We start from the raw sequence: 17,414 nt of genomic DNA, 5'->3' as shown, positions 1-17,414 counted from the left end.
TGGTGAGTGAGCAGGGAAGCTTCTAGGTTGAAGGAAGCTACTGCACAGAGGTGTGAAGGCAGGAAGGCAATGGGCATATTCTGGGAGCGGTGAGGAGCATAGAGAAATACATATGGCTGGATAAATGAGACTGGAAAAGCAGATGATACCAAACTTGAATGCCAAGTGCTGGTGGACAATGGGGAGCCATTGATGGTTCAGGAGTTGAGGAGTAACGTGATGGAAATCAAGCTGTGGGAAGATGCAGCTGGCATTGATGGACAGGATGGAGGATGGAAGGCTGAAGAAACTTTGATCCTGCTAATCCGATCGTAGCTCTGTGACAGCACTTACTAGTGTAGAACAATTGTCTGTCTGCCGGTTGGCCACATCTGATTTGTCTCCATCTCCAGCATTCAGGAAGGGGCCAGGAGCATAGTTTGTATGAAAGCATATTGAAGGAAAGAATAAGCTTTAATACGGTGTCCAGTTCTCCAGCAGCGACACTGCAGAAAACCCCCCAGAGAAGCAGATGGACGTCCTGATAGCATAATCAGACTCTTGAGTTAACTCGGGAATTCCAGTGTGATTTCTAAGCACTGAGTGAGTTATTTAATTGAGCGCTTCATTAGTAGCTTTTGTTAGGGGCTAAGTGAGAACAAAAGCAAAAACAATCCAAATCCTGTCATCAGAATTGGAGAGGGAAGCTGTGAAACATCCGGGGAACGAAGTCTCTTCTCCAGGCTTGCTGTAGCCCCCATGCCTCATTCGTTCGTTCATTCATTCATTCAATGAATTAAGAAACGTAAAGTACTTAAAACAGTCCCTAGTCAATGCCAAATGCTTAATAAATGTTAGCTGTTATTGTTATTATGACTACATTCATTCATTTATAGAATACAAATGTTTATTATGTGGCCAGGCATTATTTTGTGTACTTTCACACAAGCTAACTTACTGAAACCTTACCACAATGGACCTGCCAGGGAAATGTCCTTGTTCCATTCTCCAAATGCAGAAACTGAAGCTGTGCCTGTGTATCAGTGCATCTTAGATTTTAACGTGCCCACGAATCACCTGTGGGTCGTCTTAACCTACAGATTCTGACTCAGCGGGTCTGGGGTCAGATCCAAGATTCCGCATTTCTAACAAGCTCCCTGACGATGTTGCTGCTGCTGTCCTCAGACCACATCGAGCGGCGAGCTCTGCAACAGATGCTAACTGCTAACTGGCAGAGCAGAGGTTTCTACCTGAACCTCTGACCTCAAGTTTGGGGCTCTCCTCTCCTTTTTTTAGTCCTTTCCACAAGTCTGCAGCTGGAAACCAAGTGTGTGTAGTATAGACACGCACACGCAAATGGAATTTAGACAGACCTCTTGATTCAGTCACCAAACGTTTATTGATCCCTGGGAAAACAAAGGATAAGACTTGGTCTCTGGCCCAAAGGTCACAGCAGGCTGCTCTGAGGTCTCGTTCTTAAGTTCTGAGTTTCGCTTTGTTGGATTGTTACACAGCTATGAGGTTATGAGGTCCTCGTCCATGGGAACCTTAAATCCATCACCCAGGGCACAGCTTCTCTCCGCCTCCCCAAGTCAGTTCCCCCTTCCCGCGATTCTTCATTATGCAGTGGCACCATCATTCTGAGATGGTTGTAAGGACTTAGGTGGTTATGTCCCTGCATGTTGATTATTTACAATGCGGAGCGAGCGATTTCACTAGCCCAGAAGCACGCTTTGCCCACCTGATAAAGGGGAAATCTAGGTTTAAGCCAAACTTAGGTTTCCCCCATTAGCCTGAATAAAGTGGACACCAGAGGGCGCTCCAGGACCACTTTCCCCAGCAGAGACGGCCGGCTTTCTTCCCCACGCGACCCATTTTTGCTTTGAGATCTGGTCTTCTGGTGATTCTTGACGGAGGATTTGAGTCAGTTATAGCAGCAAAGCGCGCACACCTGCTCTCCCTCCTTCTGCTAGCACAGAACTTCTTCACCTTTTACAGTTTATGGTGATCATCCCTTTTATTTCTTCACGCTCTCTCCTGCCCTCAAAGTCCTGAATGGTGTACACACGGCATGAAAAGGACAAAGGGAGTGAACATTTATTGTGTGTCCCCTGTGAGCTCTGCCCCGTGCAATGCCTTCTTACGTGCTTTATCTCATTGAATAGGCTCATCCCAATCCTGGAAATTTTTATCATAGTATAGATATGATATATCTATATCATATTATAGATATATATGATATTTATCATGTGATATCATATATATGACCATTTATCATTTATATATGGTATTTGTCATATATATAAAATCATATCATTTATATACGATATCGTATGATATTATAGATATATATATTTATCATATCATATTATAGATAGTGGATATATTATATCTGTGTTTAAGAGTAGAATCTGCTGAATTATATTGTTCCCAGGGTAGGCTGGGGATCCTTTGGTGCATTAAAACCTTTATGGTGCCAGAGTTGGCCCCACCATGTTGGATGTTGGAATGTCTCCACTTCCCTCTCTGTATCAGGAACCTGACCCGGCCTGGGCACCCTCACTGCTGTCCTGCGCTGGCCACCCTGGTCTGTGTGAGATGACAGTCAGAGGGTCAGAGTGTCAGTGGCTGATACCAACTCATGAAGAAGTGAAGACACACTGGCCTGGGAGTGAGGAGCCGCCCTCAGGTAGAACTTCCCCTCTCTGGCCCCCATCTGTCAAAGCAGGGGTTTGGATAAGATGATTCTAGAACTTCCTTTCATTCTTAACCAGTCTTTGCTCATGAAAGGGATTTGACACCTGATGACATAGTGGGGACAATAGTTTTAGGTTGGTATTTTTCATGCTTCTCACATTATGTGACACGGCCAGAAGTATTTCTTCTGGAGACTGCCATTATTGTCTTAAGTAAGATTGTAGAATTTTAGAAAAAGAGAATCACAAAAACTTGCCATAGTGGAAAATTAAAAGGACAGAATGTTGAAACTGCATGTTGGGCCATCCAGGTCAGATTTGTTCCTGCCGAATCCCGGTACTTAGCATATTGCTGGCACATAGTAGGTGCTCAGAAAATGAATGAATGAATGAAACTGAAGACTAATTAAATCCTACAGTGATGGAATCTGAGAATATTAGAATTATGGGCAAACATTATTCACTTGTTCAGAAGAGGGACCTGAGGTCCCAGGGGTGGGGTATAGAGTCTTCTGGATGCAGAAGGTCCCAGGGCCCATGGGCTCAGCTCTTCCTAAGGGGAAGATGTGGTCTGGGAGGTCAGCGATGGTCCAGGCCACGGTCTGGGAGCTCTCAGGGAGGGATGGCTTTGCAGGAAAGGAATTTTCCAGAGGGAGGGCCTTCGGTGCCCATGTTCCCCAGGGCCGGGGCTACAGCAGCAGGAGGCAGGGGCCTGGGAGGTGGAGTACAGCCTCAGCAGGGCGGGGTGGGTCCGGTGCACAGCTTGTTGGGGTAACGGGCGTATTTGCGGTTGTAGGTGCCCAGGTTGTCGCGAAAGCAGAGTGCAGCTCTCTTGTCACACTCGCAGGTCTGTTGCTGGCAGGTGGTTCTCCCAGCTGGATGGGACAAGGCAAGTCAGGGACCCGGCTGCTCAGGCCTCCTGCTCTCAGACACACGTGGGACTGCTCTGGTGTCCGCGTTCTCACCCCCGTTCTGCTGGAAGCCCTTTTTCGTGGAGGATGTTCCAGGATGGGTGAGAGAAAGGGCAGGGCCTGAGGGGGTCCTGCTGGGGCCCGGGAGGCTGGGAAGGCTGGAAATTGGTCCTAGCCGTTCTTCCTTCCTCCCCCAAGCCCACTCCCCCAGGGAGACCATCTGGCCCACTAACTCTAGTCGGCCCAGCCGGGGGCTCTCTAGGCAGCTCCTTTGTCTGTGTGATGCATGGCTGACGGTGGATGGCAGCCGTCAAGCCGAGAGGAAAGCTATGAAATGACAGCAACCCAATCCCAGGTGGCCTGCGCAGGCCCTAGAGCAGCCCCCGTCCAGACTGGAGGTCACTGGGACCGAGGCTGGGGCCTGCTCGGGCCCTATGCCTGCCTCCATGAGTGGACGGACCCTATTTTCTGACATTTGCCTTAGCCCCCCACCCCCTTCTCCAAGTGTGTGCCCACACTCAGCCCAAAAGCCTCCCTTTGTCTCCGCTGCCTCTGTTTGCCCGCGGGACTCTGGCTCCTTCTTGTCCCCACGAATACATCTCACAGCTCAGAAGTGCCCGGGGCTCTCCTTTCCCCCTTCAAGGTCGGCCTCCATTTCGCGTCAGGGTTCTGCCCACACCTGCTGTTTCAGCAACACTCAGAGGTGGAGGGGGCTTGACCACCACGGCCGCTCTCTCAGGTGATTCTCGGAGGAGCAGGCCTCAGCCAGGGACGTGAGAGTGCTCATCTTGATTTTACAGACGAGGAGGCAGAGACTTTCCAGGGCCGCTAGCCCAAAGTCACGCATCGGGTAGAAAGCAAATCCCTGAGCCTGTGTCCCTATTCCCCTGACATCCCCTCACTCATCCTCTCAGTGCCATCCCTGATAGGTGGCCGTCCCCACCTTGCACAAACCCCCAGTGATGGGGAGCTCACTACCTGACAAAGCTGCCTTGCTGAGTGGATGGCTGCAGAAGCAAGAAGCCCTGAGCCAAAACTGCCCCTGGGGGTTCTGGTTCTGGCTTCCCCCTCCCCCAGGACAGACCTTAGAGACCTGAGCTCAGTCTTCTTTGACTCTCCCAGGTCCTTCCACTGTGCCCCATGCTGGGCCTGCCCACCCCGCCCTGGCTGTGCAGTGGGAAGAAGACCTGGGTCTCTGACCTGGGCTCCCTCCGTGGGGCTGGGCTGCCTGAGGCCCTGCACGCACACACTTGGTTCAGGCTGCTTCCCTGGGCCGGGGACCAGAGGAAAGCTAATTGGTCCAAGTGGGCACTGGACCCGGCAAAGCTGAGCAACAGGGCCCAGCCTGGCAGCCCCACTGGGGAGAGTCAGCCTTTGGGGACAGGCTCTGCGGTCCCAAATCGAAGTGCCCGCTCTCTCTGTCTGGGAGTGTGCTCTTGAGGCTCTGTCCTGGGGACCAGGCCTTTAGCTGCAGACCCCTGGGGAGGGCTGTGTGAGGGCAGCTCCTCTGGGGCCTGGCTCAGTTCTGCCCTCTTTGCTGTTTCCCAGAGGCAGAAGCTAGGAGGCCTTGGGGTGGGGGGCAGTGCCTGGGGCCAGGGCAGGAGTTGATGGGTCCCGGGGTTCTGTAGACTGGATGCCAGGTAAGCATCTGGGCAGAGGGACAGGCCTCTCCCCAATTCCGTGATGATGGAAGACCCCACCCCTCTTGGCCCTGACGAGGCCCAAGGGTCACCATCAGGAGGGGATTCCTGTCTGAAGCTGTCCCTGCTCCCTGGCGTCTGGGGTGCTTAGGGCTGTTTACTTACCACAGAGGATGCGGCGCCTGCTGGCAGAGAAAAGGTACTTTTCCAGCTTGGGTTCACAGCCCAGCTTCTCCAGACGCCCGTAGCAGCAGTCATGGGCGTGGCAGCACCTGTAAGGGTCACGGTCGACCTGGAGTGGACTGTGAGCCAGGCTAGGTTGGACCGGGGGCTGCCGGGGGCTCAGGGCCCAAAGGGCTCCAGGGAGAGGTCAGCACCCACTTTTAGGTGTCCCCAGCTCCTCCGTTCCCCAGGGAGCTCCTCTGGCTGGGCTGCCTGCTCACCAGTCCGTCTGGTCCACAGGCCAGTGGGAGCCGCCGACGCCGCAGTAGCAGCCGTAGTCGTTGTACTGCAGCGCGGGCTTGCCCGTCATCCTCTCGATCATCACCCCAAACTGGACCAGGTTCCCGCCAGCCAGGGCCACTTTGAGGAGGGAGAGCAGAGGCCTCAGATCCTCAGGGCCCCACCCTCTGCCACCAGCTTCCCCTGAGGGCCCCTCCAATCTGAGTCCAGAGGCCTCTCTGATGGTTCAGCTAACTTCGCCTTGCCGAGCACCTCACTCGCAATAACAAGGATGCTAATCAGTAACAATATCTCTGAGCCCTCCATCCTGCCTTGATTCCTAGTCCTCACCCCCATCATGTCAGCGCACCCAGTCCCCCTGCCGCTCCTCCACCATCTCCCAGAATGCCCCCACTCATCTTCCCGGTTGCTCCCCGCTGTTCCTCAAATGTTTCCCTGTGGGTCCTGATTGTCTCCCCAGGTGTCAGCCCCGGGCCCCCAGGAGCACTGTGTCCCCACCAGGTCTCCTCAGATGCCACGGGATAGGCTTTCTAACCACCTGGGCCCCCCCGGATTCCTCCAGGTCCTGCTGGTGCAATGATGGGGGACAGCCCGCCTGGGCAGGTGGCAGCCTAACATGGGAGCTGGGGTGGAGGATGGAGTGCGGGTGGCGGGAGCCTCGTGTGTGCAGTCTGGGATGCCCACCAGCCCCTTTCCCAGGCCCCCGAGGCCCCCCAGGCTGCACTCTTCACCTTCTCTCCCCTCTCGCTGGCCAGAGCTGGTTTGGGGAGAATTGGCCTCAGGATGACCCACCATGGCCTCCCCAGGGTCAGGCCAGGGGCCTCCGGGGAGCTTGGAGTGCCCAGCTGGGGTGAGGCAAAGTCAAGGGTCATGAAGATCACTTACCCAGGAGGCAAAGGAGGGTCAGAAGAGGGGGAGACTTCATCCTCGGGGGAGGGGAGGCAAGCAGGGGGCCAAGGAGCTGGGCTGTGGGAGAAGGAAGTGAGCAGGGGCACCTCTGATCTCAGGGCACCTCCCCAATTAGTTAAATACCCAGGTCCTGTCCACTCCCCGTCATTAACCCCCAAATGCCCAGTGATGCAATGACACTTCCAGGTCTGACACTTTGGCCAAGTCCCCAGGGGAGGGGCCAGCCGGGGGGCCCGTGGGCTCCCCTTCCAGGCAGTCTGGGGAGGGGACCCATCTGTGACTCTTTCTGCTCACTGCCGTTCCCATCACCTACCCCTTTCTAAAAACCGTCACACCAGCTCCCACTGATGGAGCGTGAGCCAGGGGCTACATCTGGTGCTTTTCATCCTTGGCATCTTCCCCTCATCCCCACGAGAGGCTGAGAAACGTAAGTTCACAAGGCCACGTCTGTCCTCTTTCCGTGCCCCTGGCTACTTGAGCGTGCCCTCTGCTCCCTGCCCCTCGCCCCATCCCCAGCCTCTGCGTTACCCAGAGTGAGAGCTTGACCACGCAGCAGGGCACCAGGAGTCTGGGGGGCCATCTGTCTAAGAACCTGAAGGCCACATAGGCTGGGACGTATAGGAAGGTATAAGCCAAGGGCTGGGCGCTCAGCCAGCTGTGCTTAAGGGTTTTTCTTTATTGTTCTTTCCCAGGCAGGTTCCCGCTTGTCTGACAAGGAAAATACTCCCAGATGTGACTTCTGTCTGCCCGGATCCTCGTGCAGTGGCGTAGTGTGGCTGCTGTAAAAATGGGCTCTGTCTGAGCCAGTTGGAAAACCCACATGCCTGCATAGCCTGGAAACTTCTGTCCTTTTGATGCTATCTTAGGGGCTGGGTGGGGGAGGCAGTAGCCCCCAGGCCCAGCTTGTCCAGCAGGTCAGGTCAGGACATGGAGGCCAGGCTTCAGAGCGTGGCTGCTTGTCAGTGGGATAGAGGAGAGGGCCCAGCTCAGTCGTGGTCAGAAATTTCAGTCCCACCAGCCGTGGACTCACAGTGGCCTCATTTGCTGGCTGCTGCTGGCTTCCGTGAGTCCCCTGAGGCAGAACTGGGGGCAAGATGCTGCTGTCCTGTCTGGGACTTCCTCCTGCCCCTGCCCTCCCTCCTTCTGGTCTGTGACTAGGATAACTTGACCAGCCACGTCCGTCGACCTCCAGGGCCTGGAAGCTGCTTGATCTGTGGCCTTGGAGTCCTGACTCCATGCTTATGATTATCCCTTGCTCCGGACCCTGGTTTTCCTGGCTATATTACAGGGATAGAGGCGTCCCGGGCTTGCCTCCTTCATGGGAGGGTGGCATGCAACTGAGCAGCTTGTTGCACCGAGAACTTACTACGAACCAGGACTGCGCCGAGCCTTCTCAAGCAAGACCTCAAGGAGCCCTCAAACAGGCCCATGATGCACGGGCCACCATCATCCTCATTTTACAGAGAGGCAAACTGAGGCACACGACTATGTAAACGGTGAGCCAGAATTTGGGCCCAGGCGGTTCAAAGAGGGTCCCGACGGTGGGTGTGGGGTCCAGCCTCCCTGATACCTTAGGGGCCTCCAAAATGTTCTAATTTCTTTAAAATCAGAATGACGACCATCCAGTCTGGATTATATTTGTCTTCATACCAATGGGGTCATAAGACTTGCTTTTTACTTTTTTTTCCTTTCTATGGAGAAAAGGGCCCACGGAAGCTAAAGCGCCCAGGGCCCACGCCACTTTCACGCTGCAGCCTTGAGTTCAACCACTGGGCACGTGGCCTCCTCCCTCGGGAGCCGACTCGGCCCGGCACCGGCCTCCATTCCTGGGGAGGAGGCTGGGGCTCCCATCACGCCCAGGAAGGACTCCGATACAAATTCCCTGACCCCACCCTGGCAGGGAGAGTCCCTGGGAGTGTCACCCTGGAGCGGGGAATGGAGCCCTGGTGGCCGGGATCCTTGACAGTGATTTGAGACTAATGGTTTTTAACGCAAGAATAAAGCCGGGTAAACACTGACATGTATTTGGCTAAGGCCCTGCCTCCATCCCTCCCATTTCCTGCTAATAACCGGTCCTGGAACTCTGCATGCTGGGCTGTCCTCGTCCCACTTACAGAAGACTTGGGGGGTGAGGGGCCAGAGAGGTGACTCCACCTGGCCAGGGTCACCCAGCCGCCATGAGTCATGGTCTCAGACAGGTGAGCTCCCCTTTGCTCTATTGCCTTTTGATTTTTAATGAGGGCATCTCCTGGCATCGCCTGGCTCCTGGCCTGGGACACAAGAGCCCAAACAGTGAGTCACTGAGGAGCTACGTCCTAAACAACCGAAAATTAGCTTTGATTCCCTGGAGGTCTGGCCCACAGCCCTTCCTGTAGCCGCATAAGGGTGCACCCCAGGAAAGGCCAGGTTCTTGAGACAGTCCCATTGGTGAGCCATTTTGAACCCTGTCCCAGCCAGGATGGGGCCCCTGCAAGCCCCTGTCAGTGTGTATCTGCAGCAGAAAACCGAGGACTGTAGGACCAGAGCCAGGCAGGGAAATCCAGGCAGGCTTCCAGGCAGAGGTGTCCCTCACTGAGGTTCGAAGTGGGGACGTTGAGAGGACTTGAACCTGGAGGAGCGTGTCAGGCATTCAGGAAACGTGGTGGATTTCATGGTTTTCTCACCAGTGGCAGAATGTGGCTGAAAGCACCAGGTTTCTGCATCAGCAAGACTAGGACTCAGGTGTTGGCTCTACCACTTAGAGGCTGTGTGGCCTTGGCCCATCCCGTCCCCTCTGGAGCCCAGCTCCATTATCCATGTCAGGGTGATGAGACCTGCCTTTCAGAGTCTGGGACCAGATGAAAAGAAAACGAAATGTGTAAAGCCCTTCGCAGGATGCCATGCCCCTTGGAGGAACCAGTACATACTGGGTCTCTCCTCTTGTCCCTTGTTACCTGGCCACAGGGGAGCCACCTGCTGTCCAAGAGCTCCCAACACTCACCCGGGCTGTGGTATAGCAGCTGGGTGAGGGTCCCCGGCCTTTCAGTGGGATAACTGTCCCCCTCGACAGATCTTAACTTCCACGACGGAGGGTGGTTGGGGTGGAGGACAGGAGAGGGACGAGCCCGGCAATGTCTTCTTTCCGGGAGTAAACTTGTCCCTTGAGGTTCAGAAGTCTTTGTCGTCATCAGCATCATCAGCATCAGCATCAGTGTCAGCATCATCAGCATCATCAGCATCAGCATCATCAGCATCAGCATCAGCAGCATCTGCAGCAGCAACAGCACCTTAACAATAAAAATGGCAAACCAACTACCATTTATTAAACTCCTACAGTGCTGCGGGCACTGTGCTGAGAGCTCTTCCTCTGCTCAATCTCATCTTCTGTTGCTTCTCTCAGAGCCTGAAGCATCCGATGGAGCCCGCCCAGCGAAGTGGGATGACCTCATTCCTCATGGGATGCATGGCCTGTCCAGTCAGGAAACTATACTGGGGGCTTACTATGTGCTGGGATACGCTGGAGAGCAGAGCCAGGTACAGTTCCTGCCTTCATGGAGCTGACAGTCCAGGAGGGCACAAACGTTAGTAATTATATACTGAATGGAAACCTGCGCGTAGGGATGAGTAGCTTGACAGACTGTCCTGTGGGGTTATGAGAGCATTTAACAGGGGTGTGTCGTATGGGCAGGGGGTCAGTGAGGGCTTCTCTGTGGAAGAAATGGTTTAGCAGGGATCTCAAGAAGTTTATTGGATGAAGAGGGAAGTGGAGAGAGTTTAAATAGAGGGACAGCCCGTGCAAAGGCCCTGTGGTCTGAGGGGCACGGCACCCAGAAGGGGCTGAAAGGAGGCTGGGGTAGCTGGGCTGGTGGTGGGTGGGCCTTGAAGGGCATGATTCCCTGCGAAGCTGAACCTGAGACTGTGACCTCTCATTTACCCCACAGGAAGTCTTTGCCTAGCCTAATGGGGAGATGGCCTGGAGCTTGCAGTGCTGGAGAAGGCCTGGGAGTCCCCCATGAGAATGAGGCACCTCTCTGGAAGACCCAGTGGTATTTTCATCCAATGGGGAGCCTCCAAGGGCACCTGAAGGCCACGGAGGCTTGTCCCTCCAGTGGGAACAGGCTTGGTACAACTGTCACCACACATCTGGGTTCTCCTGCCTGTGATGGAGAGTAAAGAACAAGAATCCTTGGCGTGGGCCTGTTGTCGTCTTTTATAAGGTGGCCGACGTCCTTGTAAAATGGCCCACCGCGCCTTCTTGGTCTCTGTTCGGGGAACAATGGATGGCCAGTGAAGGGTTTGAAACAAGGAGGCGTCCTGCTCACATCTGTGTTTGGACCCGACGCTTCTGGCCGCTGAGAGGAGAACGAATAGGAGGGACACCAGCAAGGAAGAAAAGGCAGGTAGCGGGGTATCGCAGGCTCCAGAGGGGCACGGGCCACACACGTCAGGTGAGGGAGGGGCCGTGTTGGGAGCACTAGGTGGGTGGGGCCTGAGGAGGGGCGCCGAGTGCAGCGGGCCACACCCTCACTGAGCCTTCACGGGTACAGCGGCCGGTCATGAGGTGGGAGGGGAAACAGAGGATGCTTGTCCCGCAAGAGCCCCACCGCCCCGGGCTGACCCACGAAGGGAGCGGGAGGAGGAGGGCCCTGGGGCGCAGCGCTGCCCACGCAGGTGCAGGCAGGGGCCGTGCGCAGCACCAGCACTGTGCGTTTTGCTGGGGTGCGTGTGTCTGTAAGTTGCTGTGCGTGTGGGGGACAGGTAGGCCCCTCCCGCTGTGACGGCCCATTTGCTCTGAGTGCCACAGTGTCCTGGCTGAGGTGACTCTAGGGGCTCTGGGGTCAGGCTGCCTTGCTTCACCACCAGCTAACTGGGTCCTCTTAGGCAAAGGACCTCACTTCCCACGTCTCCGTTTCCTCGTCTGTACGGTGAGGGTAATAAAACTGTCTGTCTCATGACATTGTTGGGAGAGTTAACAGAACAATATGCGAAGGGCTTAGAGGAGGGCCCTGCAAGTACCATACTGTGGCTGCTAACAGCAGGGTTACTAGTCAACACAGATTTGGGGGCCTCCCCTACAAAGCCCCTTCCTACCCGTAACCCTCTTCTTTCCTCGAGGCCTTCAGAACCTGTTCTGGTTGGTGGTGTTCAGGATCATTCTTAACATTTTATGTTTTGGGGGTTTTTTGGTGTGTTTTTTTGGTGAAGAAGATTGGCCCTGAGCTAGCATCTGTTGCCAATCTTACTTGTTTCCCCCTTCCCAAAGCCGCAGTGCATAGTTGTATATCTGAGTTGTGAGTCATTCTAGTTCTTTTATGTGGGATGCTGCCTCAGCATGGCTTGACGAGTGGTGTGTAGGTCCACCCCAGGTTCCAAACTAGTGGACCCCCAGCCGCTGAAGTGGAGCACGTTAACTTAACCACTCAGCCACGGGGCCAGCCCCTCACCCTTAACATTTTAACATTTGTGGGGTCTGGGGATCCTCATGGTGTGTGCCTAAATACTTAGCTTACTAATCAAGCCGACAGACTGGGAAATAGAGCGTGTTCTATCCTTCCATCTCAACATACTTTTCTAACACACATTAAAGGATATATGAAAAGCCACAGTTTTTGTAAGACTGAAAGTCAGAAATATGTCTAAGCTGATTGAGTTAATTCTTATTGTGTGTGCTTGGGTGATCTGTCAATGGGCTGCCAATGTTCAAATGATATAAAACAAAGACTTACGTATTTCATAAATTATGATACATTTGTTCCATAAAACGTATTTTTCTTGCTTTCATTTCAGCAAAATCTCCATTTATGTTGTAATCAAATTTTTACATGATTTGTGTTCCCCTGACAGTAATGATCTAAAAGATTTTTCAAGTGTTATTGTATTTGAAGTGTATAAAATGTAATTGTTTCACAAAGAACAAAATAAGTCTAAAGAGAAAAGATTAAAATTATTTTAATATCTTTTCATAAGTTTTTTCTTCAAAAATACTCTAAATTCTCTATTAAAATTAAAAGGCAAAATATAAATTATAGCTAATGAATATAAAACATTTTAAGTAAATTTATTTGACTAAAAGTTGGCTTTTTGAAAACTGTTTTGTTGAAATTGGATCACGTCTTGCCAAATATTTTAATAAAAATAAAACTATTTGCAATTCTAACATTCAATCTCATTTAGCTGCCAGTGTACAGAATTGCCATCATGACCCAAAGTTATGTGTAAACCTACATTTATGTAAATTTATGAGTAACATGTATTGTCTGATATCACCCAGTGTCCTTTAGTGCCCCTGTGACCCTGTGGTGAATCCCGCACTAATTCAGGGGCACCTCTGGACCTGTGAGTTGGAAATGAAGGGGCACAGGAAAGTGGGTGTTTGGAGCTAGTGGCAGGCAATGTTTTGCTGGGCAAGAACTAGCTCCCTGGGAGGGAGCCTCTGAGCTGACCCTCCTGTCCTGCGCTCGCAGCCTCCCTTGGGAGCAGCATCCGTCCACGATGCGGCAACAGCACAGCCTGCAGCCTCGGTGATGTTCTGAGGCAGCTGCCCTTTGTCTTGTGGGCCCGGGGCAAGAGATGGGAGGAAGCGGTTTGCTGGGCCAGAACAGTGATAGTTAGGAGAGCCGATGTTTAAGGCTGGGGATTGCAGTGTCCCAGTGCTGGTGCCCGTCAGAGGACAGAGGCACTCTGGACCTTTCAATAGATTTTGTGTGTGTGTGTGTGTGTGTCCGTCGGCGTGTGTACATTTATGTGTGTGCATATGTATGTATGAGTGTGTGTGTGTCTCTGTGTGCATGTGCATCTCTGTGTACACGTATGTATGTGTATGTATGTGTGTGATTATGTGTCTCAGTATGTGTCTCTGTGCCTCCGGGGGTATGTACGTGTGAACCTGTGAGTGTATGCCTATGTGTGCATGTGTCTCTGTGTGTCTGTATGTGTGTGCGTGTCTCTGTGTGTGTCTGTGCATATGTGTGTCTGCATGTGTGTGCTCGTGCTTGTGTGTGTGTGATATGTGGGCGCCTTTCCCGCATGGGGCCCAGGGCGGCGCTGGGGGTGGTGACTCAGCTCCTCCTATGTTGTTCTAGGGGCTTTACATGTAACCGGCAGCACAGCCCTGTGAAGGGGGTATTGCTGCTTCTGTTTTACAGATGATGAAAGTCAGGCTCGATGTCCTGCCAGGGAAGGCCACAAAGTCACCCAGTTCCTGAATGGGTCAGGAGCCGGAGGCCAATGCTGTTGCTCCATGCTGCCTCCCAGTGGTGAGTTTAGGCACAGGCCTGCTGTCTCTTGCTCACTTAGATGTCCCGGGGCCCTGGGTTCCTGGAAGGTGACGAGGCCTAGAGAGGAGTAGGGATTTGCTGAAAGTCACTCAGGGAGTTAGTGGCCAAGTTGGCAGTAGAAGTTGGGTCTCCTATCTTGCTGTTTCTTTGTTTCCCCCTCACACTGAGGGCACCTAGTAAATATGTTAATTTGCCTTGCTTCCAATAATGGCCGATGCACCTATGGTGGGTATATTCACGGGGGAGATATCCCAAGACCTTCATGAATCCTGAAATTTACGAAAAGTCAATAGCAGGAAGTAACATGCTGTGTGTTAACATACCATAATAATATGCATGGACTCTGGACAATCGGACTCAGTTCGAGTCCCAGTTCTGCCCCTGAGAAGTTCTGGGATCTGGAGTAAGTTACCTCTTCGAGATTAAGCCACATCCAGTGCCTGGGGCGTCCCACCCACACAAGGTACAACTGAAGATGGTAAGTAACCCATTAGGCCCTCAAAGAGAATAACCGCCTAGGTTGAAAGACAAATAGACGAGACAGTTGCTGCACTGCTGTAGATGCTGGGGACTGGCCCAGTGACTTGCCCGGCACAGGGCGTGACGTGTGCTAGCTGCAGGCTTTCTTTTAAACCCTTACCTGCACCACGCTCCTTCCTGTCCTGGGACACTTACCTGGAACGCTGCTCCTCACGGTCTCTTTACCCAGCGATCTCCCTCCCATCTCAACGCTGAGGTCGCTTCATCCAAGAAGCCATGTTGGTTAAGATAATACTGGAGGCTATAACAAACAGCTCCCCAGATTTCAGCGACTTAGCGTAGCACACCTTTGTTTCTGTTTCATATGATGGTCCAGTGCAGGATGGCACGGGGAGGGAAGGGTGGGCGGCTCTGTCTCATGCAGCCTTTCAGGGATCCAGGTGGATGAAGACTTTTCCGTCTTCAGCACGTGGCTTCCAAAGTCGCCCTGAGCTTTGTCATCAGCCAGCAGAAGAGAGAAGAGGGGAAGACACACCTGTTTCTTAACCATTTTAGCCTGGAAGTGATAACCATCACTGCTGCTCACCTTCCCCTGGTAAGAGCTAAGCACACGACCTCATGCAGATACAAAGGAGGCTGGGAAATGTAGTCCCTGACCGGGCTGCTGCCGTCATTCCAGCAATAATCTCCCAACAACCAAGGAAGCCTGAATTTTTGGTGTCTCTGCCACAGAAGTCTCTTTCATGCTTTAAAGGCATTCTATTCTTTTCCTTTGTAGCACTCATCATTGTTTTTAGCATTTAAAAAAATTTGATGAGTATTTTATTATCTCTCTCCCTTTGCAGACTCTAAGCTCCATGAGGGTAGGATATTCGTCATTGTATCTTCAGTGCTTAGCACATAATAAGTGTTCAATAAAAGTTTGTTGAATGAATAAAGGAAAGAAGATATATATATCATTTACAAATTTGTTGACTTTTTTATGACAATATACTCTTATATATTGGTGCTTTCCACTGCAAGTAACGAAAGAAACAATTTTCCATGCTAAATAATAAAGTGGATCTTTGGCTCAAGTCAGTGAAGATTCTGGAGGCATGGCAGCTTTCAGGCATGGCTGGATCATGGATCTGGTTCTGTTTTCTTTGCAATTCTTTCTATCCTGCTCTCTCCCAGGGTGCCCTCTGTTCTTAAGCTGGCTTCTCTAGTGACTGTAAGACAACTGCATGCAACCAGGGCCTCACACTTCCTCATTCTCACTGAGAGAAAAAGAGGAGGCATAGTTTCCCACAGTCATTGCACAAAAGGCTTCAGCTTCGTTCTGGGAAGACCAACCCAAGACAATCTATTGCAAAGGAGATAAGATGGAAATGATTGACTTATCCTTTGGGGCCCACCCTTGGATCTGGGGGAATGGGAGTAATTAACCCAACTGGATGATTGCTATTCAACAGAGAAGGGGTGGGTCCCCAAAGGGAAACCTGGGTTCTGTTAGGAAGGTGTTCAAAGGGCAAATGTATGCTACTGAGACACAGAGCATGTTCCCTTCACTACGGTATTTCCAGAAATGAGGGCATTTCTAGAACAACCTACAGTAAATCCAGAAATGCCTATTAAATTGGAAGCGGGGTGGGGAGAAGAGCCCACTGTTGTGAGATTGGGGAGAAAAACTGAATCCAAACCAATTCAGTAAAATTGTGGCACTGAAACTGCTCCCGGAGAAAAACCCAGAAGAATCTCACCTGGATTTGGGCAATTCTGGAGATAGTTGTTCTAAGCCCCAGAGCCTTGATCTAAGGATGTGAATGTTGCCGTCATCAGTTGTTGGAAGATACATCAGGGATATCAGGGAGTCAGCATTAAGAATCGCCCAGGGTGAGTCTCTGTCAGCCAGAACACACCCACAAAAACAATTGGATCCTCTTAAACAAAGAGAAATGACAAGCCTAGGAAGAAAAACCAGCAAGATAAGATGCAAGAACAAAGAGCAACATCTCAAAAACAAAGCAAGGCCGCTCTGGTGCTTCCAGAAACTCTTACAACATGAATAAAGAAGCTGCCAGAGGTCAGAGAGAAATTGCCAGAGCAGCAGCAGGCCCCCGTTGCCCTGAGATACCCAAAATAGGTGCAAATTAATGGTTACCAAGTCCGTACAAAGAGAGAAAAGAATTCAACACATTCAGTTTAGCAAACATTTAGGGTTCTAACATGGTGTTGATTCCAGCAGACAGATAAACAAGAGTGTGAGCGGCTATAACAGAAATGTGGACTAAAGCACCAGGGAGCTACAGAGGAGGGCACAATTCGTTCTGCCTGGGTGGCCTTCGAGGAGAGCTGCAGAGCGGAGCTGTCATAGGGTTCAGCTGACAACAGCCGCAGGGAGGGAGATGCAGCAGGAGCTGTGGGTACAGAGGTCCATGAGCTCAGAAGTCCTGTGAACATCACTGCTTTTCTCTGCTCAGCATCCCTTCTTCCTTTGATATCATCCCATTTTCCCTTCTCTCATTCCATATAGTCCTGGTAGAACTGCCAATCACAATGAGACCCCACCCCCAAAGTTGGGCACATGACCCCAGCCAGCCAATCAGACTCTGTCCCGGGACTCAACATCTTCAGCAGAGCAATGCACTAGCTGAAGGCAGATGGAGCACAGCGAGTCTGCTGTTGGTGTCCTAAAGAGGCCGTTCGTGAGGTCTTGCTATTGAGACTTCTTGTGTCCTGTCCTTCTCAAAGCCTGCTGGATCAGCTCTTCTTTCTATTTCACGAGTCACCGGCTTCCTTTCATCAAATTCCTTTTTGGCTTTGGTTAGCCAGAATAAGTTTCTGTAGCTTGCAGACAAAGATCTTTAACTGATGTGGAAGTTGGTACCAGAAAGAAGGTTGTAGGCAACAGGCCCTGCGGGAAACAGGGAATCTGGGATAGGTTACTCGGCAGAGATGGGACCATGGTTAGGCACGCTGGCTGCCCATGGTACCCACAGTCACTAAACAGCTACCTGCTCACCAAAGGCAAAGTTTGGGGGCCTGGATGGTTGCTGACATACAATTGAAAGGGGATGAGGAACGGGGAGGCCTCATCAT

At 52.0% G+C, this 17,414-nt stretch overlaps 1 protein-coding gene and 1 long non-coding RNA gene across 3 annotated transcripts; one reads left to right on the top strand and one right to left on the bottom strand.

Moving 5' to 3' along the window:
• Positions 1 to 1,359: 1,359 nt before the first annotated feature.
• Positions 1,360 to 6,761, bottom strand: PLA2G2E (phospholipase A2 group IIE). Its single transcript, XM_023635598.2, has 4 exons — positions 6,574 to 6,761; positions 5,670 to 5,808; positions 5,392 to 5,498; positions 1,360 to 3,550 (listed from the first exon to the last, which is right to left on the bottom strand). The coding sequence occupies exons 1-4, from the start codon at positions 6,611 to 6,613 to the stop codon at positions 3,408 to 3,410; spliced, it is 429 nt and encodes a 142-aa protein (XP_023491366.1). The 5' UTR covers positions 6,614 to 6,761; the 3' UTR covers positions 1,360 to 3,407.
• Positions 2,531 to 15,292, top strand: LOC102149281 (uncharacterized). 2 transcript variants are annotated; one of them, XR_011432847.1, is made up of 6 exons: positions 2,531 to 2,668; positions 3,523 to 3,687; positions 7,290 to 8,093; positions 9,977 to 10,110; positions 10,518 to 10,972; positions 13,722 to 15,292. It is a non-coding gene; the product is annotated as an uncharacterized lncRNA (long non-coding RNA). The 2 variants fall into 2 exon arrangements; XR_289859.4 differs by lacking the exon at positions 13,722 to 15,292 and having other exon boundaries at positions 10,518 to 12,732.
• The last annotated feature ends 2,122 nt before the right edge of the window (positions 15,293 to 17,414 follow it).

Source organism: Equus caballus, chromosome 2 (assembly GCF_041296265.1).
Source record: "Equus caballus isolate H_3958 breed thoroughbred chromosome 2, TB-T2T, whole genome shotgun sequence".
NCBI lineage: Eukaryota > Metazoa > Chordata > Mammalia > Perissodactyla > Equidae > Equus > Equus caballus.
The sequence above is the reverse complement of the archived record's forward strand: the minus strand, read 5'-3'. Positions and strand labels throughout refer to the sequence as shown.

Coding starts and splice junctions, on each gene's coding strand:
- PLA2G2E (XM_023635598.2), bottom strand. CDS start 6,613: ATGAAGTCTCCCCCTCTTCTGACCCTCCTTTGCCTCCTGG. Junction 5,809..6,573: donor GACCCTCCTTTGCCTCCTGG/GTAAGTGATCTT, acceptor CCCTCCTCAAAG/TGGCCCTGGCTGGCGGGAAC. Junction 5,499..5,669: donor CCTGTGGACCAGACGGACTG/GTGAGCAGGCAG, acceptor TGACCCTTACAG/GTGCTGCCACGCCCATGACT.